This window comes from Panthera pardus, unplaced genomic scaffold (genome assembly GCF_024362965.1).
Source record: "Panthera pardus isolate Hobbes unplaced genomic scaffold, ASM2436296v1 HiC_scaffold_16, whole genome shotgun sequence".
In the NCBI taxonomy this organism is placed as follows: Eukaryota; Metazoa; Chordata; class Mammalia; order Carnivora; family Felidae; genus Panthera; species Panthera pardus.
In genome coordinates, this window is record NW_026526721.1 from 97397950 (window position 1) to 97424634 (window position 26685).

At 37.7% G+C, this 26685-nt stretch overlaps 1 protein-coding gene across 1 annotated transcript in view; it reads left to right on the top strand.

Annotated features, from left to right (window-relative positions):
• The window catches only part of SERPINI2 (serpin family I member 2), a 33821-nt gene extending 11800 nt beyond the window's left edge, over positions 1-22021 (top strand). Inside the window, exons 6-9 of the mRNA XM_019440501.2 lie at positions 9890-9987; positions 13862-13948; positions 16986-17075; positions 21759-22021. Of these exons, the coding sequence (XP_019296046.2) occupies positions 9890-9987; positions 13862-13948; positions 16986-17075; positions 21759-21835 (352 nt within the window). The 3' untranslated portion in view covers positions 21836-22021. The remainder of the gene's footprint in view (positions 1-9889; positions 9988-13861; positions 13949-16985; positions 17076-21758) is intronic.
• The last annotated feature ends 4664 nt before the right edge of the window (positions 22022-26685 follow it).

Here is a 26685-nt window from a genome sequence, read left to right on the forward strand (position 1 = left end):
TGAAACATTGGAGATAAAGTGATGTGACAGTTTATCTTCTAATAACAGTTTGGGGAATTAACTTATTTATTTTCAAATTTATTTTTCTCTCTCTCTTTTTCCTTTGGAAAGATCACTGTTTGGGGCCAAAAACACTGAGTTTGAAAATTGTTCATGCCTTGTACTACAGTGGTGTCTTAGGAGAGTCATCAGTTGTCCTGAGTTGTGGTTTTATTAGTATGAAATTGGAATAATGACACTTGTAGCCAAGGTGGCCCCAGCATCATCAGCCTAGTTAACAAATGCCTAGGTAATAATGCATAAGTTTCAAACTCAGTTGGCAACAGCAAATACAGGCTTTTTTCAGAATTCCCTTCTCCAACATTTTAGGAATCTTCGTAAGAATGTTGCCCAGACGACAATTCCATCCAGGCTACTACATTCTGGACAGCAGACTCTTTGGTTTTATCATCAGCTTCTCCAAACTGGCCACACTTCTCATACAACTTCTCTCATAGTGTGACACAGACTTCTCTTTTGATTCCTCCAAGAAAAACAGTTATGGGTTTGAGTTATGTCCTTCCTGATTCATACGTTGAAGTCTTAACTTCCATTCCCCCCAAAATGTGTGACCTTGTTTGGTGACAGTCTTCACAGAGGTAATCAAGTTAAAGTGAAGTTATTAGGGTGGACCCTAATCCAGCACGGCTGGATTCCTTATAAAAAGGAGAAATTTGGATAGAGAGATACACAAAGCAGGAAGGCTACATGAAGAGACAGAAGGAGAAGATGGCCATCTACAGGCTGAGGAGAGAGGCCTAGAACAGACTTCTCCCTCATAGTCCTCAGAAAGAACCAATGCTACCCACACCTTAATTTTAGACCTCTACAATCATGAAACAATAAGTTTCTGTTGTTTAAGCCACCTACTTTGTGGTAATTTGTTGAGGTAGCCCTTGGCAAACTAATACAAGAACAACTTCAATGTTTAGCCAAATTTTACTGACAGCTTTATGTTAACAAAAGAGGCTTCTAAGGTGGAAAGTAATTTAAAAACCAGGTGTCAGGGAAGAGTGTTCTGGAGTCCAAGCCATGTCTTGTAACCAGGGAGTCTTCTCCTGTCCATTGCTGACCTTAGCCTACCGTTGTCATGGTACCAGAACCCACCCTCACCCAGAGTCTTTTTCATCTCCCTCCAACCCAGCATTTGGAGTCTTCTAACTTTTCCCAGCAGAAAGAAACACAGATTTTCTCCCATCTCTGAGGCCAGATTCCCAGTCATGATCAGAATCGACAACAGCAGATTCTGACCTTCAGTGGATACCTTTTCATACCATGTAGAATAAATTATACCCTCATCATTTCAAACTTCACTATTTCCATCCCACTGGTTCTATTTGCATAATGGAAATTTCATCGTGTTGCTTTTCCCAAACAAATAAACACTTCGTCTTAAATGTGAATGTAGATCTTTGGTGATATGAAAGCAGAAACATTAAATGGCAGTTGTACTCCCTCCCTTTTCTCAAATAAATTCCAGGCACCAAAGATTTTTAAAAAATTTTTTTAAAGTTTCAATTATAGTACCTCATTACATAATTATATTCATAACACAAAGTCTGGCAAATAGAAGATGTTAAATAAGTGATGACTATTTTTCTTTCTTTGTTAAGATCACTGCCCAGCCAGTACCAAAGTAGAAAGTCTTCTCTGACTTCTCAGTCTCTCTTACGCCTGTCCCCTCTGTCTGGCAGGCCCTTCTCCATGGTATCTACCCAGGGAATTCTCATTCATCCTTCATCTTCCCCTCACAATCAACTCTTCGGTGTACATTTCCCCAACATGCTCACTTAGACTCAACCATCCCTTATCTTTATTTCTAGAACATTTTATACAAATTTACATTATAACACTTATTACATTACATTTCCATCTCTTGCTCACATTCTTGTGTATCCTATTAAAATGTGAGCTCTGGAACAGGAGATTATGTCTCCGTCATTTTGGTTTCCACAGTCCTTGGAGCATTTCATAGTATATAGTATGTGCTAAATGAATATTGTTGAATTAATTTATATAAATAATTTCAAAGAAACCAATTCTATGTTATTTCCCTTTATCTAATTTTAAATACCTCAAAACCAGAATTCAACTTTCCAATTACACTTTAATTCATTCCCTGTGAGGATCCTGTTGAAACTTTCCCATATGTGCAGCATAATGAAAGATAGAACATCAACCATTTTCTTGGAAACCTCTCTAGAGAAATAAAATGAGTGTTTTAAATTCACAATATTGAAAATTTTGTTATTAATTATTCCATCACATTAATACAACATTATATTTAAAATATGTTCACTTTTGGGGCGCCCGGGTGCTCAGTGGGTTGAGCGTCCGACTTCAGCTCAGGTCACAATCTCACAGTTTGTGAGTTCGAGCCCCACGTCGGGCTCTGTGCTGACAGCTCGGAGCTCGGAGCCTGGAGCCTACTTCTGATTCTGTGTCTCCCTCTCTCTCTGCCCCATCTGCACTCATGCTCTCTCTCTGTCTTAAAGATAAATAAAACATTTAAAAAAATCTTAAATGCATTCACTTTTCACAAAAGGATGAGTCTTCTGATTGATTAAAGGAATGATTTGATTATTTGTTAAGTTCACAAACAATTTTAGTCCATGAGGGCACATTTATTGAATTAAGTTTCCTGAGCACTAAGATCATGGATTGGAAGTTCTGACATACATTTTCTCCCAAATGAATAATTTCCTCACAACAGAAAAAATACCCACTTAAAATCCGTGTTCAGTACAGAGAGGGAAAACCATATAGGCTGAGTAAATACTTTAGGGTGGACTGACAATTTTAGATTTTGTTACTCAGTGCCATGGTTCTTTTGTATCTGGATGAATCCATTATGCTTTCAAATTGGTAACTAAAGACTTTAGTAAAACTGAATAGTTTAATCAGCTGTATTAGTTTCCTAGGGCTGTTGTAACAAATGACCACAAACTAGGTGGCTTAAAACAACAGAAATTCATTCTCTCACAGCTCTGGAGGCTAGACGTCCAAAATCAAGGTGTCAGCAAAGCGACCCTCCCCGAGACTGTGTAGAATCCTTTCTTTTTCTTTCTTTAAGAAAAAAATTTTTTTTTACATTTATTTATTTTTGAGAGACAGAGAACAAGTGGGGGAGGGGCAGAGAGAGAATGAGACACAGATTCCAAAGCAAGCTCTAGGCTGTGAGCTGTCAGCACAGAGCCTGACGCTGGGCTCGAACTCACAAACTGTGAGATCATGACCTGAGCTGAAGTTGGACTCTTAACTGACTGAGCCACCCAGGCGCCCCTGTGTGGAATCCTTTCTTGCCTCTCTGCCCAGTTTCTGGTGGTGATCCAGAATCTTTGGTGTTCCTCTGCTGATAGATGCACCATTCCAATCTTTGCCTCTATTGTCATATGCCATCTCTCTTCACATGGCATTCTCCTTTCTAATAAGGACACTAATCATATTGGATTAAGGGCCCGCTCTATTCCATTAGGATCTTGACCTAACTAATTGTATCTGCAATGACCCTGTTTCTAAGTAAGGTCACACTATGAGGTACTGAGAGATAGGACTTTAACATATGAATGGGGGAAGGCACAGTACACCAACTATGCTAAGTTCTGTTAATGTAAAACAAAATAAAAGCCTCTTTGGTGGCAAAATTTAGTAAATGCCAACAAGAGAAAAATTAATCGTAAGAATGCTTGTATATTAGTAACACTAGGAAGGAACATGTGAATGACTATTTAGATTATAGTTACTATTTAAGAAACATTTCTTTTCCTTTAATGTATGACTAGTTTAGAATCAAGGTCAATAAGATATAGACTAAAAATGCTAGAGTGCTTTCTAGTGTTTATTATTTGTAACATACCAGATATCTAGTTTTAGAATTACCCCATGTTGGATAGCAGCTAAAATAATCATGTTACTTTGTCTAAATGTATACGGGATCCTGAAAACATGATAGCAGTCAAAATTCCTCAGATTAAAGAGTCTGATACACACTTTCTATATATCAGATCTTCTCTATATAAGAAACATTCTGAGAACATGTTCTTATGATTATGTGTATGGGCAAAAGTGATTATTTATACATGCAAATAAGGTAAATGAAGAAGTAACTTTCATTTATATAGCATTTTAACTTTGTAGGACATTTAAAGTAGTTTTTTAAGTTTATTTATTTATTTTGAGAGAGACAGAGACAGTGCAAGCAGGGGAGGGGAAGAGAAAGAGAAAGAGAGAGAGAGAGAGCGCGCGAGAGCGCGCGCGCGTGAGAGAGAGAGAGAGAGAGAGAGAGAGAGAGAGAGAGAGAGAGAATGAATGAGAATTCTTAGCAAATTCCACAAAGCCAGTGCAGAGCCCTATGCAGGGCTCAAACTCAGGAAATTGTGAGATCATGACCTGAGCTGAAACCAAGTGTCGCATGCCTAAACAACTAAGCCACTCAGGTGCCCCTAATTTAAAGTATTTTAATACTAAATGTTGTGGTTCTACAGTCTGACTTGGTTACATCTTGCATTTTACAGAGAAGGAAACTGAGTCACTCAAAAAATAAATTGATCAACATCCAACTAAGTGTTGGGAGACAGAATTAGCTCTTATGACTACTGTCTTACAGCCTTATGGTTTTATTGGTTCGCTACTTCCTAGAAATTTTATCTCCTGTTCAAAAGCAGATTGATTGGGACCCCACTATGGACAAGGAACTGGAAAAGATGCAAAGTGATGGACATGTTCCCCACTGATAAGATGGTTACCATTTAGATGGAGTGGGCAAGATTTGTACAAGAAATTTACTAGCAATATACAGCAGTACACAGTAAATATTGAAAGAAAGGTCCAATCAGTAAGCACTAAGGGATTCATGAAAAAGAGAGAGAGAGAGAGAGGGGTGGGGGGGGGGGGGAAGGGAGCACCAGAAACTGGAGTTATAAAAAAAGGCTTTATGGAAAGGGAAGAACTTGAACTGGGCTTTAAAAGAATTGAGGGGGGGCGCCTGGGTGGCTCAGTCGGTTAAGCGTCCAACTTCAGCTCAGGTCATGATCTCGCGGTCCGTGAGTTCAAGCCCCGCGTTGGGCTCTGTGCTGACAGCTCAGAGCCTGGAGCCTGTTTCAGATTCTGTGTCTCCCTCTCTTTCTGACCCTCCCCCGTTCATGCTCTCTGTCTCAAAAATAAATAAACGTTAAAAAAAATTAAAAAAAAAAAAAAGAAAGAATTGAGGGGCACCTGGGTGGCTCAGTCAGCTAAATGTCCGACTCTTGACTTTGGCTCGGGTCATGATGTCACAGTTCATGGGTTCGAGCCCTGCATCAGGCTCTGTGCTGTCAGCACAGATTCTCTCCCTCTCTCTCTGACCCACCCTCACTTGCACGCACACTCTCTCTCTGTCCCCCCACCTCAAAAAAACTTCAAAAAAAAAGAAGAAGAATCAAGAGGGTTAAGTCCCATATGGAAAGGGGAATTATTGAAAATTTCCAAGTAGGATAGTGGAATGATGAAGGCAGTGTTTTAGAGAGAAGTATGTGGTAGTCACAATGCCTTTGTTCATGCTGGATAACTTGTCTGAACCCTTTCCCTATTTCCCACTGCCATCCCCATGTTTCTGGATAACTTCTATTGGTCCTTAAAACCAAGTTTGGGTTTTAGAAAGCTTTTCTGATCTTTCCATTCAAGATAACACATCTTCCCATTTCCCTGCTGGGAAAACTTCTCCGAGTATCTCATGTTTATTGCTGCATAGCAGTTATATTAACATTATTATTTCACCTCCCTCACTGGACAATAAACTTCTTGAGGTCAGAGCTATGTATATTTCCTTTCTGTGACCTCAGCACAAAGCGTGCATCTGAAAAACAGTAGTTGTTCAATGAACTTTTATTGCTTTAATCTGAAGAGTAGTGACATTCAAGATGTGTTAGAGAGGGAAAGGCTGAAGCCCAAAAGATTAGTTAAGAAACCACTGCAATTATACGTGGCACAAAGTAGTGAGTATTTAAAGGGCACAGACTCATTGGGAATAGCAAAGAACTGGTGACGTAGAAAGACATTGGTGGAGTATTGACTAATGAGATCTGGGTTAAGAAGAAATAGATTGATTTGAGGTTCTAAGTTCGACTTACCAGGAAAATGAGAAGACTGATTTCTTATTGTTTTGTGGCAGTCCTTAGCTGGGCACCTTGGACTTCTAGAGAGTTCTGTGGTAGACTTCTGAGAGTCCTTGAAGCCCTTGACACTATTAGCAAATGTATGCATGGATCATCATACATCTGTTTTCTTTGGGGGAGGCTTCATAGCTGTCAATGAGTTTTCGGTGTTCTGGGTCTTTAAACTTGTTAAATACTACAGTTCTATTCAAGAGTATAGTAATAACTAAATAACCTCTTTGTGAGAAGTATCATTCTTCAAAAATATTGACTGATGTGGCATCTCACAGTATCTTTAGCAACTGTTGAGACGAGATCATGGCAAATAGAATATAATACTGAAGACCAAGAGCTTTGCCACCTTTTTACTGTGTAACTTTAATGAACTTTCCTAAGATGTTTCTTTAAATGTTAAATGGGACAATGATAATACACGCCTCACAGAGTTACTTTGCAGGTTACATGAAATCCTGTTTATAATGTTTTTAGTATTCAGTATTATCTATTATTATTTTTATTATTATTCTCACTCATTTTAATACATATCAAACATCCCTTGGAGTGCCAACACTGTCCTAGATGCTGCCTTGCTTTACCTCATCTCATTTAATCCCCCAAATAAATTTGATAAATATCAATTTTTATATGCACATTACAGATGAGGTACAGACAGGTGAATGCTTGCCCGTGGTTACACAGCTAATACATGGCAGAGCCAACCTTGTGAAAGTCAGAAAACAGGTGTAATGTAGGCAAGCATGAGGGAGAGCACAGAACAGAGCAAGTGTCCATGATACAATGAGCAGCATGAGCTATAGAGAGGCAGTGCCCAGGAGATAACACCTTCCACAGGACATGAAGTATGTTCTTACTGGGCTAGAAATCGGTCCCAGCTTTGGCCAGCTTTGGATCTCCAAACAGGTGAATGTGAGCTATATGGGTGAAAGTGATCTCAGGGTAAATGAAGCTGAATATGAGAATAGAAATGTCATGACTAACTGCAGTAATGATTACAAAATGTTCACTTACTTTAACCTTTTGGACACTGATACCAATTGGAATCTTGACTTTACATTAAACAGTGTCCACATATGTCTTGTATGTGACAGAAGGCATTTTTAGTTCAGTCCTTGAGATTAACGGAGTATTTCATACATAGACACACACAGACACAGACACATAGATACACACACACACACACACACACACACACAAATATACTTCAGGTGATTGGTTAGAAAGTGACCAGAAACTGCCATGTACTTATATAATAATCTAGGCCCACTACTGTCCAAGAGTGGGATTTCAAATGTTGAGGATAGGGACCCCAAGGGAGACCCATCCAAGGCTTTGTGTCAATAACCAAGAGTGCTGGGTGTAAAGGGTGAGGAAGGGACAACACCAATCCACACTAGGGCCTGCAGACCAGGAGTGGATCCATCTTAAAATGGAAATGCTAATTTTTTTTCCTTCATTTTCTGCACCTGTTACCTATGTTAAACCGCTTCAAGCCCAGTGCTCCTGCCTGGCAGTAACTGTTGGCTTTTAAGCAAATAGATAATGTTTACATCTGCTGAAATATTCATTTCGTGATTACTTAATTGTTAATTGTCTATCCAGTCTTTTTGCTGCTTCTTCTTTTTTTTTTCTTTAGATGCATCTTTTGACAATTTTAGATGAGGGTCAAGGAAAAGGGGAAATGAACCACATCTAAAATAAATATTAAGACTCACAAAATTTGGAAGAGGTACATAATGAATGCTGTATCTATATTGATTGAGATTATGACTTCAAATTATATTTTGATGAGAAGGCAACGTGGGTTAGCACATTAACTTTGATTTGGAATGGACCTGAATTTGAATCCCAGCTCTGTGTCCTATCTTGAACCCGAGCCTGGAAATCCTCCTCCTCTGTCCTCCACTTTCTTAATTAATGGGAATACTAACTTTCTCAGGTTTTTGTGAAGATTAAAAACTATAATCTATATTAAGTGTCTAACACATGGAAGTGCTACTTCACACCTGGCTATTCGTGGCTCCAGTAATTATGGCTAATTAGAAATTGGCTGTAGATTATACTTTTATTAAATGGTTGAATGAGTTTCTATTGCTGTAGGTTTCATTGGGCTATATTACAGGTAGGACTGTAGCTTAAATGACTCTCCACTGATAATTAGGCGTTATTAAAAGTTGTAATAAGTCTTGCAGTATTCTTGTCATTATCCTAAAACTGTTATACTAAAAATAGCCTTTTTTTAGGTGAAGCAGAACATTTAGTTTCCACCTTTTAGATGCCTATCCTCCATTTAGTTGTCAAAAAGAATGTGGTAATAAAAACAGAAAAAAAAAAATGAAGACTTCAAACCCATCATGTTGCCTATTATCTTTCTTAGCTGGAACTGAAAAGAAAGAAGCTGATTTTAAATCACTATCGGTAGATTTTAATGCCCATGTTGTACCCCATACTCAGGGCTCTGAATAAGTTAGTATTTTCCAAAAAGTATATAATATTTTACCAAGATATAATTCAGGCCCGGTAAATTTCTGACATATCATGTTCATTGTTTTCAAGAATTATAATTAAAAAGACTGCTGAATATTTGGCAACTGAAACAATGATCTAATTGGACTGACTGCTCAAGCTAATTTCTAGCTCCTGGTATGGGCCTACCTATTAGTTAAGCAAGGATTCCATCCTTGACCAGCCTTGTCTGTATCCAAACTGGACAGCACAGGGGCAAATGCCCATCAGTTCACAGACTGAGCTCCTCAGGCAGGACTTGCTCTGGAATCTCACTGATGTAAGACATATACAGAACTTCCTGTTTTTTTCTTTCATGAAGTTTCCAACCTGGTTTTAAAAGGCACATCGATGCTTCTGGCATCTGTAAAGTCGGTAAGTACTAGCTTTTCTTTTTGCTTCCTTTTTAGTGAAATGGTAAAGTGAGGCTCAGTGTTCTGTTAGCTTGGAATCACAGATCAGCCTGAGAGACTCTTTGAGAGTCTCTGGTTAAGGTCTTCACGTCAGGCAAAGTGAGGTTGGAAGACTTGAGTGGAAGCTCGGGTCCTAACTTCGGGCCCTGCATTGGAAGAAGTGGCCAGCAATTTGTTTCTTCCTATAATTTTTATCTTTAGTTTCCTTTCTCTGTTTTACCCCTTTCATAGGACCTGTTGGGAAGACATTAGGTGTGTCCATAAAGTGAAGGAAGTCACATCAGCTGTGACAATAGATGGGAAGAACAATAGATTATTAATGCCTCTCTGTACTTCAGTAGCCAACAGTCTTCTCCAAGGGCTGTTGGTTCCTGCTCCCTTTCCACAGGATTTTGGATGTATGCCAGGAGCCATCTTTGATGGTGTGGAAAACAGTGTATGTGGTTGCTGGAGGGAAACTTTACATTTCTAGGCAAGGAGCCAAGTAATTGACAACTTAGAACTCTCGCCCTGTTTCATTAGATAATTACAACTTCAAAAAATATAATATTTTCTTCCCCCTTCTCACCAACCATTTATCTGGGAAGCAAGTTATTAGCAACCTCAGAACTCGGGGAGCTCGGGGAAAATGGTATTATATATGAGAAAATGCAATTGGGATAATGAAAACAAAAGATTTCACATTATATTGTCTTCCAAGTCATCCATTTTATAGAAAACATTTTGGTAGCATAACGGTGCACGGTTTTTCAAGACTTTTCCTCTTCATTTTTTTTTTAACAGATTTAAAGTCGAACAAAAATTAGACTTCAAAGAAGCTTTGTATTCTTTGAATATAACCGAGATATTTAGTGGTGGCTGTGACCTTTCTGGAATAACAGGTAGTATGATAAGTATGTCTTATGTTATTAGGTTAATATGTTTTCCTAGTAAATCTGTTAACTGACTGATCTGAAAGAGCATTCGGGCTCAGAAAATACACGCATGATAACTAAATGTCATAGTCATGTTGAGCCGTCTGTAAACAAGCACTTTATTTTGCATTTAAGTCATTTTCCTTAATGAAAGTCAGAAAGCATTTTGGAATGTTAGCTAAGCCTTCTAACCATGCTTGTAATAAAACTATGTAGGTAAAGTATTACAGGGGCTTTTATTTCAGCACTGTTTGGATTTCCTGATCAGAATAATGGAAATTACAACGTTGAGTCTCTCATCTAAGCAGAGCTAATAAAACTCTTATAAACCGATTTGCAAATGTTAATTTGGTAATATTGGAGCCCATGAAATAGGCATCCACAAGCTGCTGGGTGATGAACGTAACCTAGAAATTGTAATGAATCTGAAGCTTGCAGTTTCAGCTTAAGACTAACCACACATCCCCGGAGATGGAGCTTTTGTGCTAACTCACACCTGGGAAACTGCACATGGCTAAGATGCTCACTCACACAACAAAGCCCATACACTCTTATTTTTTCTTGTCCCGGCAGTACCTGCTAGTTCAAAAATTACCAGCTAAAAAGAAAAAAAATGGACAAAGAGGGCTGATGTGTCCCCATTTTCTTACCTGCTTTTAAATTCAGTCTTCTGTTTTTAAATTCAGTCTTCTGTTTTATAAAAAGGGGCCTAACCTTACAAGCTTGTCTGTCTGATGGAGTTTTGGATCATCACATGGAAATATTGTGTATTCCTATGTAAATTTCTGGGCTTTGGAGAAGTATTCATTAATCTATTCACTCATCAATTATGTGGGTAAATGAACAGAATGAGTGAGCTTTCCTGGTGGAGGAGGTGGGTGGGGTACTCTGGTGACAGATGTTCATTATTACCTTCACACATGATTTAGCTACTTGTTCTCACACTGACAGATAGATCTGACTTCTCTGACAATTTCATCAGCATCAGGAATGAGGCAGTGAACGTTAAATACTGCAACACGATGCTATCTAAGTGTGCCCTGGAACACAGCCACCTTGCCAACCTAAAATAAACCAAGCCATTTGTCAAGCACCTCTTCCTGTTAAACTTCTTTCTGGCCTTCAGAAGCTCACTTGCTATACCTCAGACATTTAAAACAGCCACTCACCCTGCAAATCCCCAGCAATTTGTGACTTCTATAAAATTTCCTTTCATAGGCAGATTTATCACAAAAATACCTCCAAAATGCTATATAAAAGAATTTGTGCAAGAGGATAACCTTAAGTAGAGAAAAACAAATATCCAACACTTTCTGCTCTTTCTCTCCTGAGTTGCCTATTTGAGTTGCTTTAACTGCTTTGGTTCTGTCTTACTGCCTGAAATAAAATAGCCACTGGCCCTACATCTGGACATTAAGAGAACACTACATTCCCTGCTATCCCTACATATCATTTGCACAATAAACATTCACTAAAAGCTACTGTGAATCAGTCCAACACCAGTGCCTTGGGATATTTACACAAGAGCTACTATCCTATACTCATATAATTCACAAGCTTTGGATGAAATGTTTTCAGACAGTTACTTTGGAAACCTTGAGATGAATGTTTGACTTCACACTGTTATTACTTCTTGTGTTACCTTTAGTAAAATATTTAACCTTTCTGAGCCTCAGCTTTCTAATTTGTTAAATGAGATAATAAATCCTGGTGGAGGAAAAAAAAAAGAAAGAATGGATGTAAATCTCCTCGTTCAACATCTGACACAGAGTAGATGCTCAATAAATGTTAAATACAAAAAAAAAAAAAGTGGGGTAATGGCACATTAATATTTATTTGGATGTTTTCTAGCAAAGCTGTAAAAGGGTTCTCATCCTCTTAATTTGACAAAGACATAGTTGGAATTATCATAGAAAAGGAAAAAAAAATATTACAAACCTGAGAAATCAGTGAGTTTATAGAGTCCAGATTCCTTATTTGTCTATTATCTGTCAGGTCCCGTTCTTTTCCCAAGATCAGGCCTACTTTGTGGTAAGACAGGATACATGAGTCCAGAGGCCCAGTCTAATAGCCATGGAGTCACTTGATCTGGTACCAGTGCTAAAGTGGGTGAAATTCTCCACTCCATCCCAACATGCTTTTTGTTCTTCACTCTTGCCTTGGTATGGCGCCTTAGGTCCTCTACTCTGGGTGCCATATGTGAATCTTACCTTATTTTAAGTAGTCCTTAGGAAAGAACACGCTTATTTGCCTGACCTTTTAATAGACCATTCTCTTGCATTTCAAGATATGCATGCCCCCTCTTTTCCCTCTTATGTGTCTCTGTCTCTGGACATGTTTATATCCTTTGATTTATTTGTTTGATAAGTATTTATTGTCTACCAATGACGTGCCAGGCAGTTTTCTAGGGATGCATGAAATGGACAGAGTTCCTCTTCTAGTGAAGTCTACATCTACTGATGAATAATTAACAAGTAATTAGTTAATTAAATAGTGAGGTGATGGATGCTGTGAATTAACTAAAATACCATCATGGAAGAAAAGGTGATTAGGTCAGATAAAAGCAGACTTAGGGTGGGAAGGGAATACTGGATTGGGAAGTAACACTTTGGGGGGACCTGAAGATCAAGGGAGCCAGTCAAGGAAAATTCTGGAGAAGGGGGTATTAGGCAGGAGAGTTAGGGCTAACGCCTTGATACCTGACCTCGAGCTGGAGCTACTGGCTGAGGAGAGGAGGGTAGCAGAGGTAATCAGGGCCCCAGATGAAACATCGCAAGCTATTTGGAGTTTATTTTTAGGAAGCCATTTTTTATGCAAATTTCCCTTTGATGACTTCTATATCTTACCTGTGGGGCTCTGCCTTTCCGTAAGCTGTCAGAGCTGGTTACCGTTAGTAAGGTATTTCTTCCTGAATCCTTCTAAATCTGGTGGTTTGGGTGGAGTCTGCGTGATCACATCAGCTTTCTCTCCCAAGAGAGATAAAGCTCTCTTTTCTCCTTTCTCTTCAAGATTCCAGGCCCATGGTTCTTCCTTTACCTTCTGGCCACAACTGAACCCATGACCATGTTTCCGCTGTCTCTCTGGGGGACACTGTCGGATCTAAGTGGTCCTGACACAGCAGGAATGGCTGATGGCTTCTGAACTCGTGGCTTCACTTCCCCATTCTCAAGGAGACTATCCCCGCAGGTCACAAGATCAGAAACGCTTCACACACACATCAGTTCCACCAAGGGGAGATGAGGGGCATGTTCTCTCAGCTTGTATCCACACCGGAACAGAATGTTGTAAGACACTATCTTACACTGAGAAATTTGACAGGTTTTAAAGCATAGCTCTGAAGTGATTTTGTAACAGATGACACAAAAGCTCTTTAGACTTTCATAGCCTCACCAGTCTTGAAAGAAAGTAAATTTTGTTTTAAAGTCAGATCAAAACTGAATACAGAATTTGAAAGGCAAGTTGGCTTTGAGGTTGAATACATAGGGTGGGATTAATTTAAATCTGAAAAGCCTTTTTCATCTTGTCTGTAGACCATAGCTAAGGGGGCAAAACCTTCTGTCCATACAAATATTTCACTTAGTGGGATACCTGATTTGAGGCTTATCCTCTTCTGTCTTTTCTTTTGTATCTGGGCTAAATTTGATCTCTCTCTATGGGTCTCTGTATCATTTTTGCAAGAGCCGAACCTAAGCCACCGTCATCTCTAGCAAATTAAGTAACTTGGAGTAAGTTTTTTTTTTTCCTATTCTTTGTTCACTTGAAAATGTTAATTAACATGGGACCCAATAAGTAATGGCTCTGACATTTTAATCCTTAAATACACTTTTCTATTTTCCAACAGATTCAGCTGAGGTATTTGTTTCCCAAGTCATGCAACACGTTTTTTTTGAGATAAATGAAGATGGGAGCGAAGCTGCGGCATCAACTGGTAGGACAAATGGTTTTGTCACGAGAAAAGACTTGGGGGAGAATTCGCGACATTAGAGCACTGGCGTTTCTGCATACCCAGATCTCCTGTTTCCCTCCTGCTGTCTAGTATATTATAGGAAGAAAAGAGAAATTGGCTATTTTTGCATCTCTGCAGCCGCAGCTTAATAAAAAAGGGAAGGGAAGGAATTTGGTTAGGAGATGAGGCCCATCTACTGATATTTGCTTATTTGTAAATGGGATTTTACCTGCCAATTAGGAGATAGGACCTGTGGAGGAAACTGTAGGCTGGCTCAAACAAGAAATTCTTATTGTCCAGGAATGCTTACTTTTAAGGGACTGAATTAATTTCATCCTTCTATTACACCAGGCAAGTCCCTACTTTTCTAATACGGTGTTTGTCATTATCTCTATTCCAGTGGCTCTCAAACTTAGCTGCACGTTAGAATCACCTGGAAAGCTTTTTAAAATCCTATGCCCAGTCTACCTCCCAAAATAATTAAAGTAGCATCTCTGGAGATGCAGTCCAGACTCTGACATTTTCTTATGTTTCCCTAAGTGGTTTAAATGTGCATCCAAGGTTGAGAACCATTGCTTGTAACAGTGGCTTCCAGCCACCTGTTACTCCAAGTGTAGTGCATGGACCAGCAACATCAGCATCACTTGGAACTTATTAGAGATGCAGACCCTGAGGCCCAACCCCAGACCTACTTAATCAAAATCTTTGTTTTCCAAGGTCCCTAGGTGACGTGTGTACACATAACAATTTGAGAACCACTCCTTTTGACGGATTTCCTTGAATTAATGGTATTTTGAATAATATCTTAGGCTGCACACAAGTAATACTCAAAAATCATTGGAGGGAATTTCATTAGAAATGCAAAAGCCACTTTCATGAATGTCTCATAATTCCTGTTTTAATTCCTTAGACTACTCTGATTGTAGTCAATATGTCAAAGACATGCACCCTTTACACCGTGTTACTGATAAATTTCTGTAAATTTACATCCATGTCGTTCATTTCTTGGTTAATTTGTAATGCTAGGTAGTGCCAATGGATTTTGATATCTGGGTGGGTCACACCAGACTCCCACTACCATTCTGTCCTCTCCTGAAGGACTTTGCATTACTGTGCTCAAGGAACGTAGATTGGAAGAGATGGGTTATTTCAATATAGGAGAAATAAATAAGTTGCATTGGATGAAGTTGTTGGCCTATGTAGACAAATTTTCCAGCTGTTTGACGTAAGAGTCTTTACAGATCATCGCCTGATCCTCTCACTGTATTGGTGAAGAAACAGGCCCACAGCGTGAACTGGTTTGCCAACGGTCATACTATTAATTGACAGCAGAGTATGAACTCTAATCACGTTCCCTGACTTCAAGTTCAGCACTCTTTCTACTATCACCCACGGCTTCTAATGTTTAGAGTTCTCGAAGAGGCCATAACGATCACTCGGGGATCAGCAGGCCCCCTGATGTATTACACATCAGAATAGGTTTAAGTGTGAGCATTTTGACTTTCAGGCATCTGCTCAGTGGATGCTCAAGAACAAAAAAAGCTCAAGCACTCACCCAAATGAGAACGAGAGTGACACTGACTATGCTTTTTTTGTATTCTATCATCAATTCAGACATAATTTGCCTGAATACTTAATTACCTGTATTTGCTGGTAATTTGGGCATCATAGCCCTGATATTTCAGGTAGGAGAGTGCCTTGCATTTTATATTTTGCACTTAATTCTGAAGGGCATCAGAATCAGCCATTTTGTCAGAAGAGTTGTTTTGAGCTGAAGAAAATTGAGAAACAGCACATAAAAAAGAGCTCTCTACTCTCCCCAGATCTGCCTAAAAGCAGGACATGCATTTCCTTGTGAAGGTGTCTCTCTTCTCTCCCATAATGCGAGAAGGAGAACAACCTTTACCACAGGACATGAAAACTGGCACTGAAATGAGTCTGCATAACAAACCTTACTGAATAACCCTCTCATACCATTGATTTCCCCTATGTATTTACCTTCCCACAAGTTATTGCCCCAGACACATGCCCCCCTCCTTTTTTTTCTTTTTTGTCTAGTCACTTCTCCACAGTTTGTTAAACAGGTAGATTAGCTCTCAAACCTAACATTTTTGGGAATATTTACTTCTTTTCCGTGAAGCTTCTCTGGGGATATGAAATGAACCATTTTTTCTGTTAATGTCTTTTGTCAGTTTAATTTGCATACCCCAGTCACAGTGTAGAGGATACATTTTTTTCCTTCTCTACCATTATTTTCCAATTCTGATCACTCATGTGGTATTTTTTTAATGACTTTTTCATGACTCAGAAAATTGTGTGAAATCATTGCGGTATTGGTAAAGAACACATCTGAATTGAGTGTAGACACAGGGAAAAAAATCCAACCATTTAAATTTACCCACTCTAAATGTTGGCAAATGCTATAATGGAGCCGCCTGATATACATTATTAGAGTAAATAATAATTAAAGGCAGCAAATCTCTGTTTCTAATCATATAATAAAAATCCCATACTCATTCATAGTACAAAGCCTAAAAGCTCTGAGCCCACAGAATGATTTTGGAAAAGTTAAAAAAAGAATAAATTTGAATGCAGATGTAATTACCACAAGCCTGAACAACAAAAATAAAGTGCAGACATATCTGGATAGGAATTAAGAGTTAAAACATTATAAGAATAAATCATATAATGTAAATAAAAAGTGAGTGGAAAATTACTGTTTAAAAGAAGAAAATTTTCAGCTGCTTTCACTAAATTGAATCAAGAATCTGGCTTTCTTCTTCATTGAACATAAATGTGAAGTGAGAATAATTCCATGAATAATCCAATATTTGTTCTTCTGCTCTTTGATTTTTAAATTTATTCTCAATTTCCCTGTATTTTGAAAATGGTTATTTTTCTACACGTTAACTCCTGAAACAAAATGACTTTTCCTGTTTACAAAAAAGTATTATGGATATATTTTCTTTACTCATCTTTTAATGTGAACATCTAAATAACTGTTGTCTCTGTTTCATAGGCATGAACATCCCTGTGATCATGAGTCTGGCTCAAAACCAATTTACAGCAAATCGTCCATTTCTGTTTATTGTGAAGAATAGCCCAACAGGTATCTTTTTGAGAATTCTCTGGGGCAACTGCTTATGTTAAACAGACCCAGTTCTAGCTGCTGTTTAGTTTTTATTTTAAGTTTATTTATTTATTTTGAGAGAGGGAGAGAGAATGTGCCCGAGACAGGGAAGGGCAGAGAGAGAGGGAGAGAGACAATCAGCACAGAGCCTGAACTGTGAGATCATGCATGACTTGGGCCAAAATTAAGTCGAGTAAAGTGCTTAACTGACTGAGCCACCCAGGCGCCCCTAGCTGTTATTTGTAATCTATATATCTGAAATCATTTATTCCTTCAATTTATTAAGTTTATTGCAATTTTCAAATTTATTCCTTCAGTGGCTATTTGTGGAGTGCCTCTTTTATACCAGGTATTGTATTTTAAAGGTGACAGGGGCCTAAAAGTGGTAGTAATAGCCGCCAACACAGCTATTAAATATGGTAGCCATTTTAAATCCCCATCTCTAAAGCTAACACCATTCCAGTAGCTTAGATATTTGACAAATAACAACACAGAAGCTCAGAGAGAGGTTATATAATTTGTCTAAGGTCATATAGTTGGAACACAGCAGAGGGGAAATAGCACCTGTTTGTCTCAGAAGGTAACTCTCTGTGATGTTACAATAGGAGTAGAAATTGGGAGTTGCACAGTTGCGAAGGTTTCAGAGGTAGATTCCCAAAGAAGTGACTAGCTATGGGCTCTGAGTGGGAGGGAGAGGTCACATATATGCAAATATATGCAAATATATACAAATCTCCAATGTGGGCTGTTGGTGAAAGATGATGCAGTTATAGTTACAAAAGGTAGAGGTGGTAGTGGATTGGATTGCATTTGACACAATGACAGCAGGTGGAGTGTTTGGCCAAGGGCTCTGCACACAATGTCAGTATCCCTAGAGACTGACAGTGTGAACGTGGGTGTCAGAGTGGCCTCAAGTCCCAGCTCTGTTAACTAATAGTTGTAAGACAAGTCAATTAAACCTCCTAAGCCATATTTTCTTCACCTCCAATTTAAACAGAATATTAGTACTCATCTAGAGTTAAGTAAAAGAATATATGAAGCCTGTAACACTATGCCTGACACATAGTGTTCATTATGAATAAATCAACAAATATAAATGAGTGAATGACTGAATACATGAAAGAAGGAAGGAAAATGGAAAAGTTGCTTTTTATAAATTGTTATATGGAAAAGAGACGTAGTTAATTTCAGATCTGAATCTGTTAGATTAGCTCATGATGGTGCTCATACTATCGACCCCCTAAAGGATATACTAGTGTCTTTTTTTAGGCTCCATGAAACCAATGCTGAGTGACCCTTTCGAAAGTTATATCTTGGAAACAGTGAGGCAGTTTTAGATTTGCTGAGATTGCATTAACACAACTTCAATTCCAGTGGATGGGTCAATGTTAAAAGATATTCTGAGAATGTCATTTGATCTATACATCTTTAACCTTTGGATAACTCTAATTTCTTACAATTAGTATGTAATTGTTAAGTACGGAGAACAGAAAGAAATGGAGCTGCATTGGACATCAGTGCATAAGGAAATAATTTAGAATAATGATGTTTGACTCTCAGTTTTCTAAGTTGAAGAACAAAGGCCATGTAATTGCTATCTGTTAAGCAGCAATGAAAATTCAAAACCCCAAATAATCCATTTATTTATTTATTTGTGATAATGCTTAACCATCAGACCTTAATGACAATTTCTACTGTTTCGTGATCTTTATTGTAATGAGACTTTCTAAACTAGGGTTACTCCCTTAAAGTATTGTTTAAAATGAATAGCAACTCATTCATCGGAGGCTGTCAATTGTTGCCATATAAAATGTAGATTGGGCTATTATGTTAAGACAATATACATTCAGTGATTTATTTATTTTCCTCTCACAAATGAACTGAGGAAATCATTGAGGTTGATAAAAATGGTGCCTTAGCATAGCATAGTAAGCTACTAAGTGGCTTAACACTTTATATAAAATATATTCATTTGATGATTTCTGAAGTATGAGGGATGGATGCTTTTAGACTTAGTGCAAATCAATTTTTATCTAGATTTAATATTTTCTTTCATTCAAACAGTCCTCTTGTGCAAAATACAAACATTATTTGTATTTTTCTATCATGTTCGTCTTATATTTCAATATATTCACCCGAAGCTCCTATTAAGCCAAACTTGCAGGGAAATGAACACTTTTTCTTCTTTTAGGCTGAGGGTGTAGGCCAGTGTTAGAGAATTTCAGAAGAAAATTGTGAAAGATGCTACACGAATGTGCCATTTCTTAGAGAGTGAATGATGATTCTGAAACTGACAGTACTCCACACACAATAAAAAAAAATATATATATATGTATATATATATACATATATACATATATACATATATACATATATACATATATATATATATAGTGTGTTTAAAATTCTTTCAGGTTTTGTGTTTGAAGAAGCAGACTGAAGGATATCTATTAAGAAATCCTTCTTCTGGCTTTGGTTATGCTATCGTACCTAGTATTGTATTAGGTGGTAAAAGTTGTTTCTATCTGTTGGAGATGTATGAATATATTGATTCAATATGGGGGACACCTCTTTGAGAAGGGGGACTGTAGAGAAAAATGGAAACAATAATTTCTGTTTCAGCCTACCTCTAGATCCATTCCTGTTATGTCCAGGAAGAGTTTGCTAATCCATCCAGTTTAGTGGAGAGTAGATAGGTGACTGCATATGGACTCCATTCAAACTGTGGTTCTCCGTGGTCAAAGAAACAGATCGAAAAGGCTAGGACAAATGGCTTTTATGTAATGCCTTCTGTCTGAGCATTTAAAATTTTAAACAATTGTCTTCAATTATGAGGTTAGTTTCCATAAAAGTGACTTTAAAAATATCTAAACAATTCCAATAAGCATTTTAATGCTGTAGAGTTATAAAGATACATTCAGTGATTTATTTATTTTCCTCTCACAGATGAACTGAGGAAATCATTGAGGTTGATTCCTATTGTCACAAAATCCTGGGAAAGTTATTTATGTATCTCCATCTATTTGAAAAACAGGAGTATTTGTTTTCTTTTTATTGGAGTTATTTTGAGATTTTTGAGGCAAAGTATTATTGATTATAATCATAAAAAGAAAAAATCTGCTGGAGATTATGTCTATTTCCATGTTACTGGCTCTTCTAAGAGTGACTGTCTTTGGACTGAACATTAGAGTTAATGAAAACTCTCTATTATTTCAAATACATTTCAGTATAATTTTCATTAGCTTTAAACTTATGTAAAATTTATTTTATCACTTTTGAAATTCACATTTATTTGTTTTCTTCTCTCTCTCTCTCTCTCTCTCTCTCTATATATATATATATATATATGTAATTTATTTTCAAGTCAGCTAACATACAGTATATATAGAGTGTGCTCTCGGTTTTGGTGGTAGAGTCTCGTGATTCATCACTTACATATAACACCCAGTGCTCATCCCAACAAGTGCCCTCCTCAATGCCCATCACCCATTCCCCCCCCTCCTCCCCCCATCAACCCTCAGTTTGTTCTCAGTATCTAAGAGTCTCTTATGATTTGCCTCCCTCTCTGTTTGAAACTATTTTTCCCCTTCCCTTCCCCCATGGTCTTCTTTCAAATTTCTCAAGTTCCACATATGAGTGAAAACATTATCTTTGTCTTTCTCTGACTTATTTCACTTAGCATAATACCCTCCAGTTCCATCCACGTTCTTGCAAATGTCAGGATTTCATTCTTTCTCATTGCCAAGTAGTAGTCCATTGTATATATAAACCACATCTTCTTTATCCATTCATCAGTTGATGGGCATTTGGGCTCTTTCCATAATTTGGCTATTGTTGAAAGTACTGCTATAAACATTGGGGTACATGTGCCCCTATGAATCAGCACACCTGCTTGGATAAATTCCTAGTAGTGCTACTGCTGGATCATAGGGTAGTTCTATTATATTTGTCTGTAAGGAACGTAAAAGTCAAGGCAACGCTTGGCACTGATCCATTCAAGCCACTTATCTTACCCTAGTTTAAAAGAAAGGTGAATGGGTTTTTGATACATCCTGTATTTCTACTTTGTCCTCTAGTTCTTAGTTCCCTTTCACCTGCAAACACAGAACAGCTGGACTCAGGTGTTTATGTGTGTACTGTGTACAATATCACCCCAGTGAGGATTTGAAAGCACTAGACAATAGAAAATATTGTCTTTTGCAGTAAGCTTTGATTCTGAGCTGAAGGAAGACATCTGAGAAGCTGCACTCTTAACCTTAAAGACTTATGTTACATGTATAAAAAGATGACTGCAAATGCCTTAAATTAAAAACTCCACCATGCTCATCACCATTTCATTATATTATGTTTGCCTGAGTCTCTATATTTAGAAGAATACCTCTCTGCCACTTTATTTTTGCCTTCCTGTATGAAAAACAGGACTAATGCATTTTCCATGACAAGCTGTTGTCGGTGTTAATTTACTTCATAAATTACCAGAAAAAGATTAATACTTATATAATTACATATTTTAGAAAAAGGAGAGGGTTTCGCTGTTCGACATGGTCTATTTATCTTATAGATAAATAAAATATTAAATGATTTGTTAAAATATTCAGAAAAACTAATTATTATCAACTTTTTTCTCCAGTAGTTCCTAGGTTTTTTTTTTTCTTTTCCTAGACTCAATTTTATTTATGGGAAAGGTGACAAATCCTGACACCCAAAAGATGAAGGCAAGAGATTTGGATTCACTGTGAATGAAAAACACAGCCTCAGAATATAAGATGATTCCTGAAAAATAGTTTATCAGCAAAATAGCATCATCTTGCAAATACTTCCTACACATCTTTTTCTGTTTTAACTGTATCTGTATTAATCTGTACTAATACAGACATGTACTAATGAATAAGGGAAATTATTAATAAATGAAATTGTGCATTTAATGTTTCTGGTCTTTATGTTTTATAAAGTCTATATGAATCAAAAGCGGAGAACTTACATAAAATGTTAGTGTGTTAGAACAATCTCATCAAATTTCTATCTTAGATATCAAAGTCTCTGTATTCCTCAAAAACTGACCATATGACCTCCAGGCACAGCATCGTTATCCAGACCATGTAGAAGTTAAGGTTAAGAGAGAGAGTGGGCCTGGTGTGTGTCTCTCCAGGTGCCATTTAAGGTACAGAGATCTAGTATCTATGACTGTAGATGCACTTTAAGTATTTTGCTAATCTTAATCTTGGTTTTTTTTTCAGTTTTTATTTTAATTCCAGTTAGTTAACATACAGAGTTATATTAGTTTCAGGTGTTCAAATAGTGATTCAACAATTCCATACATCACCCAGTGCTGGTCATGACAAATCCACCCCTTAATCCCCATTACCTATTTTACTCATCACCTCACTCACCTCCCTTCTGGTCACTATCAGTTTGTTCTCTGTAGTTAAGGTCTATTTCTTGGTTTGTCTCTCTCTCTCTCTCTTTATCTGTCTCTCTCTTCCTCTCTTTTAATGAATGGATAAAGATGTGAGATATATCTATACATAAGATAGATAGATAGATAGATAGATAGATATAGATAGTGGAGGAATATTATTCAGCCATAAAAAGAATGAAATCCTGCCATTTGCAATGACATGGATGGATCTAGAGAGTATAATGCCAGGTGAAATGCGTCAGTCAGAGAAAGACAAATACCATATGATTTCACTCACATGTGGAATTTAAGAAACAAATGAGCAAAGAGAAAAATCTTAATTGTAAGTCCATGTATTACATTTACTATTTGCCATTGTTTCAATACCTTTTGGGGTATATCAATTTTTTTTTCTTCTGATTTATGCTTTAAACATGTATAAGAAAGTAAAATAATGAGAACTTTTATAAAATTTTCCTATGCATGAAAGTGGCAGCTAAATTAGTGTGATTTAGGGAAGCTGACCTTCCAAGATTTTGTAACACTGAATGACAGATGTATTAGGGCCAAGATTGTAATCTATAAAGATTAAATGCAGAACCCTTTCTCTGCCTACTCTCAAATGTCAGAACCAAATATTCAAAAGAATGGCTACATTCCAATGATTTACTAGAACACGTTTCATTGTTTTTCCATTTTGATGTTAATACTGTAAAGTGTCCTTTTGTTTGTTTGTCTAGGCAGCTCTTGGTAGAGAATTTAATGATAATGGCAACCCATTGTTGAGCCTAATCACCTGTTAGGCACTGAAATAGGTATTTTATCTACATTATGTTAAACATACTAAAAACCCTGTGTAATAATGTTACCCATCTTCCAGATGAGAAAACTGAGGCTCCAAGCCAGCATATAAATTAGTCACAGGAATAAAGCAAATAAATATGGTGGCCTTTAAAGTATTTCCAAGTTTAAAGACAAGAATATCTGAACTAGAAGCTTGTGACCATAATCACTGAGTCATATTCCCTTCTACATAAGTCCTTCCAAGTAGTACAGATCTTCCCCCTAAAACATTGTGCTGACTAGTCTCTGAAGTCTAGGTTTCTATCTACAGAAGAATCTAGAACAATACTCAAGACATTATGAAGCCAACTTTATAATTAATTATGATTGCGTAAAACTATAACATAATTTCAAGCAATGTTCCTTTTTCTAGACTGTCAACTTGAGCTTACTTAACCGATAGCACAGTAAATGCTAATCTATATGTTAATGATATGCCACAAATTTGTTGCTCATCACGGAGCTGGTTTAAAAATATGCTTCCTCGATTAAGGAAGAAGAGAGTAATAAGCTGTTAGAGGACAGTGGTTGTCTTCAGGTCTGTCCACATTCCTGTTTCCTTTGGATTGTGTGAGCCTTAGGATCCTCTTCCATGTGTAACATGTCAGGTTGCTCTGGAGATTGATCTGTTCTTTCCAGAACTATTAACTGAGCTTCCACCCTGTTCCAGGCACTGCTCTGGGTACCAGGGATATACCAGTGAACAAATCTAACGGGGTCTCTGCCTTCATGGAGCTGACATTTTACTGATGGCAGAAAACAATAACCAGTGAACAAATAAAACAGGGTAAGGAAATAAGAAGGGTTTTATAAATGAGACTATGTAATAAGTTGACTGCCCAAGTTTTAAGTTAAGTAGATATTTTCATAATATGTTTCTAATGTATTTGCTTTTCTTGAATAAGATCTGCCAAGTATCTGCCTCAGGTTCCCTCCTATAGAGCCTGATTTTGCACTGTCAAATGTTTTTCTTCCCTGATTTCATGCTCTGCATCTGGTAGGTGGTACTTGGGTTTCAAAAGGAGAGCATTTAAGCTCCTTATAGAAGAGGGAGTAGCTTTCTGGTGTGGATTCAAGCTGAAAATCCCCTCTTTCCTCACTTCCAGGTTCAAGAAACAGTTGCCATAGCACTTTCAAGATTAAAACCTGTAATCTTTACCTTCAGGGAAACTAACTCAGGAGTTATTATAGGTCCATATCACAAAGGTTAGAAGTTTCTGGAACATATTTATAAAATATAAATATATATATATTAAATAACATAAGTATGAAATCATTTTCTTTGCCAAGCTATATACAATCTTTATGATTCACAACAGTCCATAATCTATGTGGGATAAAAATATTGTCAAATAAATACCCCTTGAAAAAGTCTAATGCATCATATACATATCACATATACATTTTTTTTCCTCCTTGAGGCAAAATGGCCATAGTAGTATTTGGGGGGAGCTTTGGAATTGGGTTTCTTGACTTCACATAGTTATAATTCATGGTATATTTTAGGGTGAAGAGTATGCTATATCGGGCAGTGGGACCTAGGGGTCAAAGACCTGAGATTTCTGTTTTGGGGTGAGATTTATAGAATTTCATAAATTGCATAATAATGATCTGGAAAACTTGAAATACACAGAGAAAAATTAGGCAGATTTCATTAGAAGTCAGTGATTTGGACTTCTGGAAATAAGGTATTTTCTCACTGGATAGCCTCAGACCATTGAGATACACCCAGTGTGCGGCTGACCCCTGAGCTGGGGATCCTGAGACTGACTCCATGCATAGGATGGAAAAGTGGGCCTACTATAATCTGTTTGTTTGTAAAGCAGGTTTTTTGTTGTTGTTGTTTCTGTTGTTGTTGTTGTTGTTGTTTCCCCCCCTGCATTTCTCTTTTTCTGGCTTCATGTGTGATCAACTCTAAATAAAGTCTGAAATTCTAGAGGTCAAAACCTGTTTTTTTTTTCTTTCTCTTTTTGATGCTGATGGTATAATATAAAGGAAATGAAAGATGAGACATTTTTCACTTTCTAAAATTGTATTTTTAGCTTGTCACCTACCTCAATTCTCTGGGGCTTCGATGTCCTCACCAGTACAGTGAAGGGTTGGACAAATCTTATTTTAAGTCTTTATTCCAAAGTCCTATGTTTGTAAATCTTAGACTTCTCAGTGAAGACACATTTCTGGAATAATGTCTTTTGATCACCATTGTCCACAAGCGGTTAGAGTTTTCATAAAACAAAAATTCCAGGATGTGCCTCTCACTAGGATCTTACTCTGTTACCTTGTCCTTAATGTATTTACAGTTGTCTATTTATAGGTTTGAGATTCAATTTTTTTTTCTTAATGTTTTTATTTATTTTTGAGACAGAGAGAGACAGAGCATGATCAGGGAAGGGGCAGAGAGAGAGGGAGACACAGAATCGGAAGCAGGCTCCAGGCTCTGAGCCATCAGCACAGAGCTCGATGCAGGGCTTGAACTCACAGACCGTGAGATCATGACCTGAGCCGAAGTCGGATGCTCAACCGACTGAGCCACCCAGGTGCCCCGAGATTCAATTTTTAAAAACAGAATACATATAAAACATTTTACTCTTGTGGCAGAGACCTGTATCTGGTGATTTTTTAAAGTTTATTTATTTAGTTTTGAGGGGGAGAGGAGGGGCAGGGAGAGTGAGAGAGAGAGAAAGAGAGAATCCCAAGCAGGCTCCCCATTGTCAGTTTGAAGCCCAATGCAGACTTTGAACTCACGAAACATGAGATCATGACCTGGGCCAAAATCAAGAGTCGAACATTTAACCGACTGAGGTGCCCTAGTGAAGATTTTTGACCATGACTTCCTCAGTGTAGAGCTACTGCTGGACAGTGGTGGACGAGCTGGGGACCACATTTCATCCATCATTGTATTTATCTGAGTGGGCCCTTGCCATTGGTTCCCACCCATGGAATTTGAGTGGAGGTGAGTGTGTCACTTGTGAGCCCAAATGATTAAGAAACAAGTGTCCCTCTTTCACTGCTCTCTTTTGTACCATCTAGACCTCAATGCTGAAGATGTCAAGCGCTGACCCTGGGGGCTTTACTTAGATGACAGAGCCTTTGTTAGCCTGGGTGCCTCTGTTACTGTGTGTTGCAGATCCTCTCTGCTGCCCAAGCAACCAGGAACACCCACTGGCATTGCAACGTGACGTGAACAAGAGTTACAGTCTCACTGACATTGAAGGGGTTGTTAGTGACAATAGTAAGTTAATTTGGTATTTTTAATGGGGTGTTTCCATAACAAGACCCAAAGTATGTGGAACAATTTGAAGTTGATAGCAGCAGCAGCAGCAACACAAACACAGCAGGCTGGAAGGC